At 47.1% G+C, this 13,426-nt stretch overlaps 1 protein-coding gene across 4 annotated transcripts in view; it reads left to right on the top strand.

Annotated features, from left to right (window-relative positions):
• Positions 1-13,426, top strand: part of AGAP1 (ArfGAP with GTPase domain, ankyrin repeat and PH domain 1) — a 672,497-nt gene that overhangs the window by 242,847 nt on the left and 416,224 nt on the right. For all 4 annotated transcript variants that reach the window (XM_064286507.1, XM_064286508.1, XM_064286506.1 and 1 more), the window contains exons 5-6: positions 1,994-2,135; positions 4,984-5,118. In XM_064286507.1, coding sequence (XP_064142577.1) covers positions 1,994-2,135; positions 4,984-5,118 — 277 coding nt within the window. The remainder of the gene's footprint in view (positions 1-1,993; positions 2,136-4,983; positions 5,119-13,426) is intronic.

Raw genomic sequence — 13,426 nt, 5'->3', positions numbered from 1 at the left:
GCTTACTCTTAAAAACTTCTACTTTGGGGATATCAAGATACAGCCTTTTGAAATTACAGGCAGGATTTTATACCTAATTAAACAAAGTGAACTTAAACATTCGAGGTAGAAAACTCTTTTCCAGCTACCATCCCTGGGTATATGCCACTGCGATCTTTCTGTCCACCGTTGCTGCTGCTGTGGGGTGCCGACCCCTAAAGACCCCATGCGACAGAGGAGAACTGCCCCATAGGGTTTTCTTGGCTGTAATCTTTACAGGAGCCGATCGCCAGGTCTGTCTCCCAAGGAGGCGCCAGTGGGTTTGAGCTGCAGACCCCTCTGTTAGCAGCCGGGCACTTAACCGCTGGCCACCAGGGTTCCTTTCTTTTCACTGTTACAGGTTGTTTAATGCAGTCTATTCAAAGTGATGATATCACAAAGGATGCGACAAGGCGTCTTGTGGCTAGCTCTGCAATCTCAGGCCGGTGTAAAACCCTGCCAATTAACTGGCCTTTTGTCCCCTTGCAGTTGGTGAAGGGTGGGTATTTATTCATTGAATACGGACTTCCGGATGGCACAAATGGTTGATGGCTCAACTACTGGCCGAAAGCTTGGTGGTTTGAACCCACCCAGAGGCATCTCTGAAGAATGTCTGCTTCCGAAAGGTCACAGCCTTGAAAACCTATGGAGCGGTTCTCCCCTGCACACATGGGTCACTAGGAGCTGGAACTGACTCGATGGCAGCCAGTAACGGCAATTATCTGCTGGGTGCTGGGGAGTCAAAACGCACTCATGAGAGACAGGAAAAAACTTGGCATCAGGTCAACTCCAACTCATGGCAACCCATGTGTGTCGGTGAACTATGCTCCACAAGGTCTTCAATGGCTGACTAGTAGATTGCCAGGCCTTTCTTCTGAGGCACCTCTAGGTGGGCTTGAACCTCCAGCCTTTTGGTTATAAGATGGTTAGCAACATTGAGGGTCCTTGGTTGGGGCAAATGGTTTGCACTCGACTACTAACCTGAGAGTTGGCAGCTTGAACTCACCCAGCAGTGCCACAGAAGAAAGGCCTGGCCACCCGCTTCCTTACGGATTACAGCCAAGAAAACCCTATGTAGTTGTGCAGTTCTACTCTGTAACACACGAGGTCGCCATGAGCTGGAATGCACGTGACAGCCGCAGGTTGGGTTTGGGTTATGTTTTAAATGAGAGTATATGCCTCACAGTATGGTTATCTACAAGAAAAAGAATTTGTTGTAGGTCAAATGGAAAGCATGTAAAACCATAAAATGGCAAGAGTCAGATAGCGGTGGGTTTGATGTAAGTTTGTATGTAATGAGCGGAAAACAAATGCTAATTTGTTTTGAGGGTGCTATAAGAATTCATGAAGTGAAGCACGTTCTTGACAATACGAAGCGCTCTCCTGACGAGGCAGGGGCCACCAGCCGAGGGGTGGGGAGGGGCCAGGACAGTGGGGGTTTCTGATCAGGCTGTGGGGGCCCAGAAGAGGAAGCCCATCTTAGCATGAGGGGCCAGCAAGGGTTCCTAGAGGGACACCGGAGGCAGGGTCATTTCAGATGAAAAATGCCAGAGGAGCGGAGGGCATTGAGTGGAAAGAGGCAAGCTCAGGGTGGCCCTTACAGTCTCCAACTTGTGGAAGGCCCTGGTGTCGGGGAAGTGTTTGCCTTCAGTCTGCAGGTCTGGGGTTGGCCGAGTCAGAGGGGAACCATGCATGGGTAGTGTTACCTGGAGACAGGTGGCCTGGGTGGGGAGGTGATGAGGGCCCCACTCCTAGGGAGCATGGAGGCACGGGATACTCAGGAGAAGGGTGCTGTCAGGACGTTAAGGATGTAATAACAACATGGTATAGAAGAAGTCAAGCCTCAGGTGGGTGGCGGATGGTGTCTGGGGGCTCACAGCCAGCCTGACCTCCTGTGCCTGGGACTCACAGGCCGTTTGCCCACTTCTCTCCTCTTCACTCTGTTTCTTCTCCTCTCCTGTCTTCTCTTCCCTAGTTTGCCATGTGGGTGGATGCAGTTATATTTGTCTTCAGCTTGGAGGATGAGATAAGTTTCCAGACCGTTTACCACTACTATAGTCGGATGGCCAAGTACCGGAACACCAGTGAGATCCCGCTGGTTCTAGTGGGAACCCAGGGTGAGTGACATCGTGCCCACAGGGCTTCTTTTTAAAGATTCCAGCAGCCAAGCATGGACTGGATTCGTGGTCTATTGGACTTGGATGTAGAGGAATTTGAAAATAGTCTAAGGAGGAAATAATTTCTACTGAGGGCTCACATTTTGCAATGAGAACCTGTGAAACTGAAATTAACTGTCATGTTTTCTGATTTGGTTCTGTGGAGAAACCAACCACTCAGCCAACAGTCGCAAAACAAAACACCCACAAACACACACATGCTCACACAAGGTGCTTTAGAAAAAAAAAAACCTGTTTTCTACGTTAAACCCAAAAACCAAACCTGTTGCTGTCAAGTCGATTCCGACTCATAGAGACCCTGTAGGATGGAGTAGAACTGCCCCAGAGGGTTTCCAAGGAGCCAGCTGGTGGATTTGAACTGCCGACCTTTTTGGTTAGCAGCCGAGCTCTTAACCCCTGCACCAGCAGGGCTCCGTTTTCTGTATTAGGAGGTCCTGATTCTCTCTGTTGTATAGAGATGATTTATAACCCATGTAAAAGCTCATGTGACACATATTTAAAATACTGATCACTGATGGGGCAGTGCAGTGGTTAAGCACTCAGCCATTAACTGAAAGGTTGGCAGCTGGAGCCCACCATCCGCTCTGCAGGAGAAACATGTGGCAGCTTGCTTCTGTAAAGATTACAGCCTCGGAAGCCCAGTGGGGCAGTTCTCTGTCCTGCAGGGTGGTCGGCAGGAGTCAGAATCGACTCAGTGGCAATGGCTTTGGGCTTCGGCTTAGCAAAGTTTTGTTTGATCCTCCTCTGTCAATGTCGGTGGTCAGTGTCTTATTTCTAACCCAGCAGTTCCCTCTGGCCGTGTTTCTTGCTTTCTCCTTGGTCACTTAAGACTTGGCCTCTTCATGGAGTGACCTTCATACAGAATCAGATACGGTACCCTTGTCCTTGATCACAAGTCCATTGTTATAGTGCCATTTAGCTTTGGGGTCTGGTTAAGATGTCACATAAAATTTTTAAAAAATAAGATGAAGATTGATATTAAAATTGCCTTGTCAGAAATGTGGGTAACTTAGTCAGGTCAAGGAAAACTGTATTATATTCCCACACGTTTTTGTCAACACTGTTTTTGCTCATTCTGTTTATAGTTAGCACACGTGGGATGCCCTGAGGTAGGACTTTTCCAAATAAGAAATTACCTCTGTGGAGCAAACAGGAAGGGTTAACTATGTGCATTTCACTCCTGGGAGTATACAGGTCCCTGGGTGGTGTAAATGTTTAAGTGCTGGACTACTAAACAGAAGGTTGGCAGTTCAAACCCATCCAGAGGTGCTGCGGAATTAAGGCCTGGCGATCTGTTTCTGAAACGTCACGGCCTTGAAAACCCTTTGGAGCAGTTCTGCTTCTGCACGCCTGGGGTCGCCATGAGTCGGAATCAGCAGTAACAACACCAGCTTAGTGTAACTAAGAGAGAACTCAGGCAAAAGTAACCAGATGCTGTGGCGGGAATCTGGGCCGGCAAGCTTGGCAATCAGGGGATGTGTCTGTCCTGAAAGAAATAAAGTAACACAGAGTACCAACATTCTGTCAGTAAGTTCAGTGTAAAATGTTAGGGCAGGCTTTTCATGGAGAGCATGGACCCGGACCCCCATAACAAACCCTTCAGGTTGAGAGGTGCATTTAATCTAAAGCTGGGTATAGGAGAGGTTCTTTGTGCTTAAAGCGCCCTCTAGTGGTTCACAGGAAATAAAGACTAATAAAATGTCCTTGGTTCTTACATCGTTGTCAGCGACCATTGAGTTGACTCCCGCTCATGGTGCCTTCATGTACCACAGAACATGACGTTGCCAGGTCCTGCGTCATCTTCACGACTGCTGGCATGTTCAAGTCCATCGTCACGGCCACTGTGCCAGTCCATCTCACTGAGGGTCTCCCTCGCCCTCGCTGCCCTCGACTTCACCAGACATGATGTCTGCCTCCAGAAATTGGTCCCGAGTTGCTCTAGCCAGAGCAAGCGAGTCAGACATGTTCTGTTGTGATCCATAAAGGTTCTCACTGGCTACTTTTCGGAAGTAGATTACCAGGCTTTTCCTCCTAGTCTGTCTTATTCTGGACACTTCACTGAAACCTATCCCTATCCCCTATCTAGGGGTGACCCTGCTGGTAATTTGAAATACCAGTGGTGCAGATTTCAGCAATGCACAAGCCACCATAGTATGACACTCTGTAGATGAGTATATAAAGGTGGTACATTTCAAATGAAGTCTTGAAAATTTGCATAAACAATGTTTTATAGCGGGTAGCTTCTAAAACTGATTCTGCATAAAGCTGGCTCCAAGTGGAAGAGATGGGTATCAAATAAGCACCCAGAACAGGACCAGACACCTAATGAGGAGTCAGTAGACATTTACCGGGTGAACTGATGGATGGGCGGCCACACCTGGGAGAATAAGGCTAGTGCCCAGGACACATTTAGCAGGGCACTTCGTGCATCGGGGGGACAGCACTTAGTGGCTGCACTTGGTGGCGGCGTGTGTTCTTCCCCCTTTATTTCCTGTCTAAAGCCCTTGTCTGCGGCTTCACGTTTGATTTCTTCTTCCCAGTCTCTTAAGACATTCTTTGGTTTGTCTTAGGAGTTCTCCACTAAAACATTTCTACTGACGAAGTGACTATTCCGGTGTCTGAGACTAGTGTTTGGGGGATGAACTATATTTTTAAAACTCGAGATTCTTTAAAGACCTACATCACTACTGAGTAAGGCAAGGTTTGAGCTCCTGGGGCACTAAGTTGAGGGAAGTCCTGAGAGCGGGTTGTTGTCACCATGCCGTTCCTTGTTGTCTGTGCATTTCAGACGCCATAAGCTCCATGAACCCACGGGTCATTGACGACACCAGGGCACGGAAGCTCTCCAACGACCTGAAGCGGTGTACCTACTATGAAACGTGTGCCACGTACGGGCTGAACGTCGAGAGGGTCTTCCAGGACGGTAAGCGCCCGTTTGTGTGAACGCGTTGTGATTGTGCGACCCTGGAGGGCTTCAAGGAAGCCGTTCTGCTGGCAGGTTACTCTTGTCCCAGTCCTCTTTGTCCGGGATGCGTAGGGGGGACAGAAATGCATCATTCCATGTGCGGGCGTTCATGTTGAATCCGAAGGGTTCTGTGGGGCTTTTAGTTCTCAGGACAAGGAAACATTTACTTCTCAGTGATCCCACAATGGATTTTGTTTGTCACATCCTCTGACCTCTTTGTGTACAGGATGAAGGATCTGTCATTTACGCACGTTCTCTGTCAGGCTCACACACTGAATTGCTCATCCTTAAGTCGAGCCCATCTTTAAAAAAAAAAAGGTTTAAATATTTTTTTTTATTGTAGTTTAAGGTGTAGGTATATTGAACAAACTGGTCTCTCATTAATCAGTTAGTACACGTACTGTTTTATGGCATTGGTTAACAAAAGGTTTAAATATTTGATGTATGGGTTTGAGGAGAATAAACTGAAAGGAGAGAGAGTCAAGTGTGAACCAAAAACAAGTCATTCATTGGGAGAGAGCCTAACCACCGCTTAGGAGTTGTTCCCAGGTTATGGCGTTCATTACTGAACAACCCACCTTGGGAGCAGCCAGAGACCCTCGGGAAGAACGTGGGGTGTGGGGGACAGGTACACATGGACACGTGTGTGTGGGAGGTCTGCTCATGTGAAGAAGTGTAATCCCAGGCGACAGTGTTGTGAGAGGGTGGGTGAGGATCCTGGCCATTGTGGAGGGCAGGGTGGCCTCTAGCCCGGGCAGTCGGGAGGTCTGGGACGTTGTGGCTCTCTTAGACTTGGAGATTTGGGAGAAGGACGCTCCGGGCAGAGGGCCCTGCCTCTGCTGGAGTTTGAGAGACAGTCCTGGAACTCCCCTCCCCTGGCTTAAAGCCGCCTCCATACCCACTGCCCTGGCTTTCCCTGCAGCCTCCTCTGGGAGGTGGGTGTTGCAAGGGGGCCTCTGGGGAGCAGAGTGGGCCAGCCAGGCTTGGACTCTTCAGAGACGGCCTCGCTGCACACAGACTGGTTAAAAATAGTGCCAGTAAATACAGCGTATCTAGGATTAGCCACCTGCCGCTTTCTGGTGTGTCACCCAAACAGGCAACATACGCTTTTCTTTTAAATATGCAGATTAGCTTTCAGACAGGGTTGTAGCTGTTCTACACTTCCACCATTTTATTAAATTTCAGAGATTGCATCAGTTTTTAACATTTTCGCATTTTCTTTCATTTTCCTTAACAGCCGCTGCTTCTCTAAGCTTGCTGTCTCTTTTACCCACCTCGCAGCTACTCATCAGCCTTTTCCCCATTTTTCGGCACATTTATCCTATTAGAGCCTCTGGGTGGCGCAAACAGTTAAGCACTCGGCTTCTAACTGGAAGTTTGGCAGTTTGAGTCTCTCCAGCAGTGCCTGGGAAGAAAGGGGCTGGAGGTCTATGACCCAAAAAATCAGCCGTTGAAAACCCTGCGGAGCGCGGTTCTCTGACACACATGGAGGCGCCAGAGCTGGAGTCAGCCCGATGGCAGCAGGTGGCGGTGGGGGTGGTCCCTTATGTCTCAGTGTTCACTGTGACCTTTTCCAGTACTGATTCCTAAGAAGCTCGGGATCCCATGGAGAGGCAGGATGGTTCCCTGGGTTCTGCGTCCCCACCTTCTCTCACCTCACAGCTGTTGTGGGCTGCCTCATGCCAGGTGGTATTGGGGTCACGTCCTGTTGGGTTCAAGTCTCTTACTGTAAACCTGTGGCACCTGTGTGGTGTTAGTCTTTGTCATTGCCTGAATGTTAGTGAGGTTATGAATGAAGAAGGGTTCTCCACAGAAACATTTGGAGTTTTCTAGAAATATGGGTCCCAACAGGCAAGGCTACTATTTACCATTGAGTAAGCCCAAACCCTGATGAAGCATTGTGGATGAAGGTCCCCAAACTACGGCCCACGGGCCAAACCTGGCTAGCTGCCTGCTGTTGGAAGTAGACTTTTCTAGGAACACAGGCTCACCCTCTGCTTCCAGGCTACAGCTGTCTGTGATGGGCTACTTTCGAGCTATAACGGCATAGCTGAGTAGTTGCCACAGAGACTTTATGGCCCCAAAGCCTAAAACGTTTGCTCTGCAGCCATGTATAGGAAGTCTGCCGACCCAGATGTGGATGGGCGGAGCTTAGATGTGTGGAGGAGCTTAAGCTCCACGATGGTTGCTTTGCTTTTACGTTTATTGTGGTTGGCAAACACGAATTTCCATAAACATGAACTCATGAATAATAATCTTCCAAATTAATGAATACTTGGGGAGGAGTAAGTTTCAGGCACTTCCTGAGAATTCTTGTTCATCTCTGGGGGACAGGTGCACATGGATAGGTGCCCGTGGAGGTGCCATATGGGAGGTGTGGGCAGGTGACATGAGGACAGGTGCATGTGGGAGGTGTGGACAGGTGTACATGGACATGTGAATGGGAACCAGGTGTGTGTGGGAGGTGTGGACAGGTGAATGGGGACAGGTGCAGGTGGGAGGTATGGGCAGGTACACATGGACAGGTGAATGGGAACCAGGTGCGTGTGGGAGGAGCAGTGTGGGAGGTGTGGACAGGTGAATGGGGACAGGTGCAAGTGGGAGGTGTGGGCAGGTACATGGAGACAGGCAGTGCAGTGTGCCTTTGAGAGCTCTTTGAGTAAGAATGCAAAGCAGAGACTAAGGAGTAATATTTCCAAATGCTGTTATTTCTAAATATTAAAATATGTAAAATATTTTAAAATAGAAAATATTAACAAATTAAAAATCAAAATATGAATAGTGTTTCCATTGCGGCTGACAGTTCACATGGTACCTCCCAAAATAACGACTTCATTAACGAAGCACGGTGGAACCTGAGTGTGGGATTTCATGGGCTCAGGCGTTTTTCAGTAAATGTGTTTTCTAATTTTAGGACTAATATATTTCCGTTAAATATGTGGATTATAGAGACGGAAAAGGAAATCACGTTCCTGATACTACTGCTTCTGTGACCATTGGGATTTTGTCCTTAAATTACTTTTATTTATATGGAGATGAATTTTAAGATAAAGTGGAAGCTATTTTTTTTGTACTTTTATATGGTAGTTATAGAATAGTTTTATTTTTGTTTACCTAAAATAATATTTGGAAACCCTGGTGGCATGGTGGCTAAGTGCTACAGCTGCTAACCGAAAGGTCGGCAGTTTGAATCCACCACCAGGCGCTCCTTGGAAACTTTGGGAACTCTGTGGGGCAGTTTTACTCTGTCCTTTAGGGTCGCTATGAGTCAGAATAGACTCAACGGCAATGGGTTTGATTTTGGTTTCAAATAATATTTTAATTATATTGTTAGTATAATTATTTAATAATTTAATGATCAGTTGATCAATAACTTATTTAATTGTTAATGACAAAAGTAGTTGCTGACTGAGTAGGAACTGTACTCAGTTACTAATACTAAAATAGTCCATCTTAATTCTCAAAAGAAAAAAGGTTTGTAAGGTTTATACTGTTGTTGTAGTTGTTGGGTGCCATCAAGTTTATTCCTCCTTACGGTGGCCCTAGACAACACAGTCGAACTGCCCCGTGGGGTTTCCCAGACTGTAATACATCAGGTCTTTCTCATGCGTAGTGGCTGGTGCATTTGAACCGCTGACCTTTCTGTTAACAACTGAGTGCTTAACCTTTGTACCACCAGGGGTCCTTGGAAGGTTTGTGGCTAAAGAAATTGCGGCTCCGAAAAGTTACGGAACTTGACTAAAACTAAAGCACACGGAGCCTGGATTGGATGCCCCGCCTCTGAGCCCTGGAGCCTGGAGCCCTAACCACTATACTGAGCCACCACCTGGCACTAAAGTGGAAGTGATCCCGGTCCCTTGGCCATGTGGGGTGCCCAGGGGAGCCCCAGCAAAGGGCATGGCGAGCACTGCCAACACTCATTCGGTTTATTTAGAGTTCTCCTTGGACTCCCTGACTTCCTTTCTGTCCTAACCCACCCAATGCCGTCGATCTCTGCCCTAGGGCTTACTTTTTCCCTTTTCATAAAAAATATCTTTATGCTGGAGAAAGAGAAAATAAAGAAAAAGCATATAGTTTCTACATTATGTTCAGCTTGTAAACAGAAGAAGAAAACAAACCAGGCGTATTATTCTATATCCCACGTTCCCTTCCCTTGCTGAGTCCAGGTTGCTAGTTAACTGGCTACCCAGCCTAACCCATTGCCATCCAGTCGATTCCGACTCTTGGCGGCCCTAGAAGACAGAGTAGAACTGCCTCACTGGGTTTCCTAGGCTGTAATCTTTACAGGAGGAAATTACCTGGTGTTTTCTTCCGAGGAGCGGGTAGTGGGTTCGAACTGCCGACCTTCCGGTTAGCAGGTGAGCACTTAACCACTGTACCACCAGGGCTCCTTTGTTAGCTGGCCACCATGATTTCATTTGTAAGAGATCAGGGCTTTATTCTTCCTTAGCTGTTGGTTTACTAGTGTCCTGAAACAGAAGGTAAATTATAAGATCTGTTTACTTTTCTTCCTTTTGTAACTGCTTTTGGAAGTGGTAACCCAAGAGGGGGGTTCTGTGTTAGCCACCAGGGCATCCGGAAACAGGGAATAGACTGGGGCATTCGTTCATTCACTCCACGAATATTTGAGTTCCACACTCTGTGCATCCATCTTGTCAGGTAAGAGGTGTAAAGGGAACCACAAGTCAACTCCCTGCCTTCATGAAGTTAAAATCAATCCAGCAGGGAGGATGGGTAAGGAGTCCTAGGCAGCAGCAGGGAGGATGGGTAAGGAGTCCTAGGCATCAGCAGGGAGGATGAGTAAGGAGTCCTAGGCATCAGCAGGGAGGATGAGTAAGGAGTCCTAGGCAGTGTAACTGGTTATGGCACTTGGCTGCTAACCGAAAGTTTGGAGGTTCAAGTCCACCAAGAGGCACCTTGGAAGAAAGGCCAGGCAATCTACTTTCAAAAGCTCACAGCCATGGAGAATTCTATGGAGCACAATTCTACCCTGATGCACATGGAGTCGCCATAAATCAGAGTCGGTTCAATGGCAGCTGGTTTGGATTTTTGATTGTAGGGGGATAAACACTGAACAGTCGCATAGCAAGGCAAATCTGCACCCTCCCTAAATGTGGTGAAGGACAAGTGTCATGGGCTCGGGTGAGTTCTCTTACCCCTGCTTAGCAGTCTGGACTCATTTGTCCTGTCGCTCAATGGTGAGCCTGTGTGGTTTGTGGAGCAGATGGGTCTGACCGCCCCCAGAGGGGTCCTTTAGGATTCGTGGTGAGAAGTAATATAGGCACTATTTCTGCTAAAACCAGGCAGCTCAGTCTGACTCGGGACATTGTTCCCCATCTGGTTACCCTGTTTCTCCGGAGAGCTGAGGGACGGGGTGGTGAGGGGTTCCCCAGGCTGGGTGCATGGAATGGAGAGGGCAGTTGACTGGAGGTCTGCCAGGTTCCAGATGGGGCCCACACCACATGTCTCTCTGTCGGTCACATTCTGTGCATAGCTCAGTCTTGGGACCACTGAGTAACCCCCATGTTAAAAGCCTGAGCCAAGAGAAGTCACGTGATTTGCCCAAGGTCATGTGCTAAGTCAGAGAGTCTCACCTCGTATTTTATTTTTGTTGTTGAGAATATACAGGGCAGAACATAAACCCATTAAACAGTTTCTGCATGTACAATCCAGTGACATTGATTACATTCTTTGAGTTATGCAATGATTCTCACCTTCTTTTTCTAAGTTGTTCTTCCGCCATTAACGTAAACTCACTGCCCCCTAAGTTTTCTGTCTGATCTTTGGAGTTGCTGTTTTCCATTTGATCCTATGTAGATAGATCTTAGAAGAGCTCAGTGCTCAAGACAGACATTCTTTACTAGTTAAGGTAAACTATTGTTTGGTTTTAAGATGACTTGGGATATTTTTGATCGAAGGTTTAAAGATTAGAGCAGCTTTAGGTTTGCAGAAAAATTGTGCAGAAAGTAGAGAGTTCCTGTAACCCTCCGCCGCACATGGCTTCTTCTGTAGACATCTTGCCTTCCTGTGGTAATTTGTTACAGTCAGGGAACCGGTATTGATACATTGTTATTAATGTATCGCTGTTTGTGTTGTACAGTCCTGTAGGTTTTGACAAATGCATCATGCCACGTGTCCACCGTTACGGTATCATATAGAATAGTTTGCCTAAAAAACGCCCTGGGCTCCACCTGTGGGATCCCTGCCCTGAGCCTCAGGCCACTCCTGAGCTTCTCAGCGTTTCTATAGTTTTGCCTTTTTCAGAATGTCATATAGTTGGATCATACAATATGTATCAGTGTGTTTTTTTATCCTTTGCTTCCAAAAGATTGACGTTCTGCTGTATAGGGACTCCCACTTGACATTAAACGTCTGCAGCTGTTTGGTCTTAATTACGGGAGTGTCCAAGACGAGGGTAGCAGTATTAATGAGGCCAGTTTATGCAACCTAATTGCATGCGATGGAGCTTCATTAAGCTTAAGCAATCTTCAGGGGGTTAGCTGCGAAGTGCTGCGTCCTCGTCTCATACCGTTTTGTTTTGCTGACACCACAGTCTTCTGCTGGTGCTGTTTGGGGTTATGTCAGTTAAGGCGATTCACTTCTTCCCGGAGCGAGCCTGATTCACATTGTTGGGTGGCCTCTTACTGTTCGAATGGGTTGCTGTTGGTTTTCTTCTTTCTTTATGATGTTTGAGATTAAATTGGAGGCAACTTATATTTTCTTTGTTGAAGGAGTGCTTTCGAGAACCAGATTTTTCATGTTTCAAGGGAAGTCACATACGTGTACATTTGGCATTTGATATATATTTTGAGGAGATGAACTGGGGAGCCATGAAATCGAACCAGTTGCTGTCGAGTCGATTCTGACTCATGGCAGTCCATGTGTGCACAGGAGACGGGTGCTCCGTAGGGTTTTCATAGCTGTGACCTTTTGGGAGCAGATTGCCAGGCCTTTCTTCTGAGGCACCTCTGGGTGGGTTCGAACTGCCAACCTCCAGGTTAATAGTCGAGTGCAAACTGAGCTGCTGAGGGACTCCTAGGGAGCCATTAAGTGTCCATTTATATATATATATATATACACACACACATATGTGTGTATATATATGTATATTTTCATGGTTTGTATTAGTGACTGTTATGAATTAGATTGTGTCCCCCAAAAATGTGTGTCAACTTGGTTAGGCCGTCATTCCCAGTATTGTGTGATTGTCCAGCATTTTGTCATCTGATAAATGATTTTCCTGTGTGTTGTAAATCCTACCTCTATGATGTTAATGAGACAGGATTAGAGGCAGTTATGTTAATGAGTCAAGACTCAATCTACAGGATTAGGTTGTATCTTGAGTCAGTCTCTTTTGAGAGATAACATAGAGGATAACAGAGAGATAACAGAGAGCAGAGAGAGACAGGGGGACCTTGTACCACCAAGAAACAACAACCAGGAGAATAACGCATCCTTTAAACCCAGGGTCCCTGCTCTGAGACGCTCCTCTCCCTAGGAAGACTAATGACAAGGACCTTCCCCCAAAGCTGACAGAGCGAGAAAGACTCTTCCTGGAGCTGGCACCCTGAATTCTGTCTTCTAGCCTCCTAGACTGTGAGAGAGTAAATTTCTATTCGTTAAAGCCATCCACTGGTGGTATTTCTGTTATAGCAGTGCTAGATGACTAAGACAATGACTAATACTTACATGAGGTTCCTGGATGGTCCCAGTGGTTTGCGCTTGACTGCTAACCTGAGGGTTGGCAGTTTGAACCCACCCAGTGACATCGTGAAAGAAAGGCCTGGCAAGGGCTTATGATGTAAGGATAAAAACCCCACTGCCATTGTATCAGTTTTGGCTCATAGCCACCGGGTAGGGTTTTTAAGGCTGTAAATCTCCATGGAAGCAGACTGCCACATCTTTCTGCCTCAGATCCACTGGTGGTTTCGAACCGCCTACCTTTCGTTTAGCAGTCGAGCACCATAGTCACTACGCCAACAGGGCTCCACAGATGTAAGGATAAAAAAGAAAAACCCGTTGCATCGAGTCGATTCCGACTCACAGCGACCCTATAGGACACAGTAGAACTGCTCCATAGAGTTTCCAAGGAGCACCTGGTGGATTTGAACTGCCGACCTTTTGGTTAGCAGCCATAGCACTAAACCACTACGCCACCAGGGCCTCTGAGAGCAGATCTTATACTAAGCCCTGTTGACAGCTGGGAACCAGATTCTCTGAGATGTGTTTCCCAGAGTCACATCATATGGCTGGTACCAGGCAAAAC

This window comes from Loxodonta africana, chromosome 6, assembly GCF_030014295.1.
Source record: "Loxodonta africana isolate mLoxAfr1 chromosome 6, mLoxAfr1.hap2, whole genome shotgun sequence".
In the NCBI taxonomy this organism is placed as follows: Eukaryota; Metazoa; Chordata; class Mammalia; order Proboscidea; family Elephantidae; genus Loxodonta; species Loxodonta africana.
Note: the sequence above shows the minus strand (reverse complement) of the source record. Positions and strands in the feature narration are given on the sequence as shown.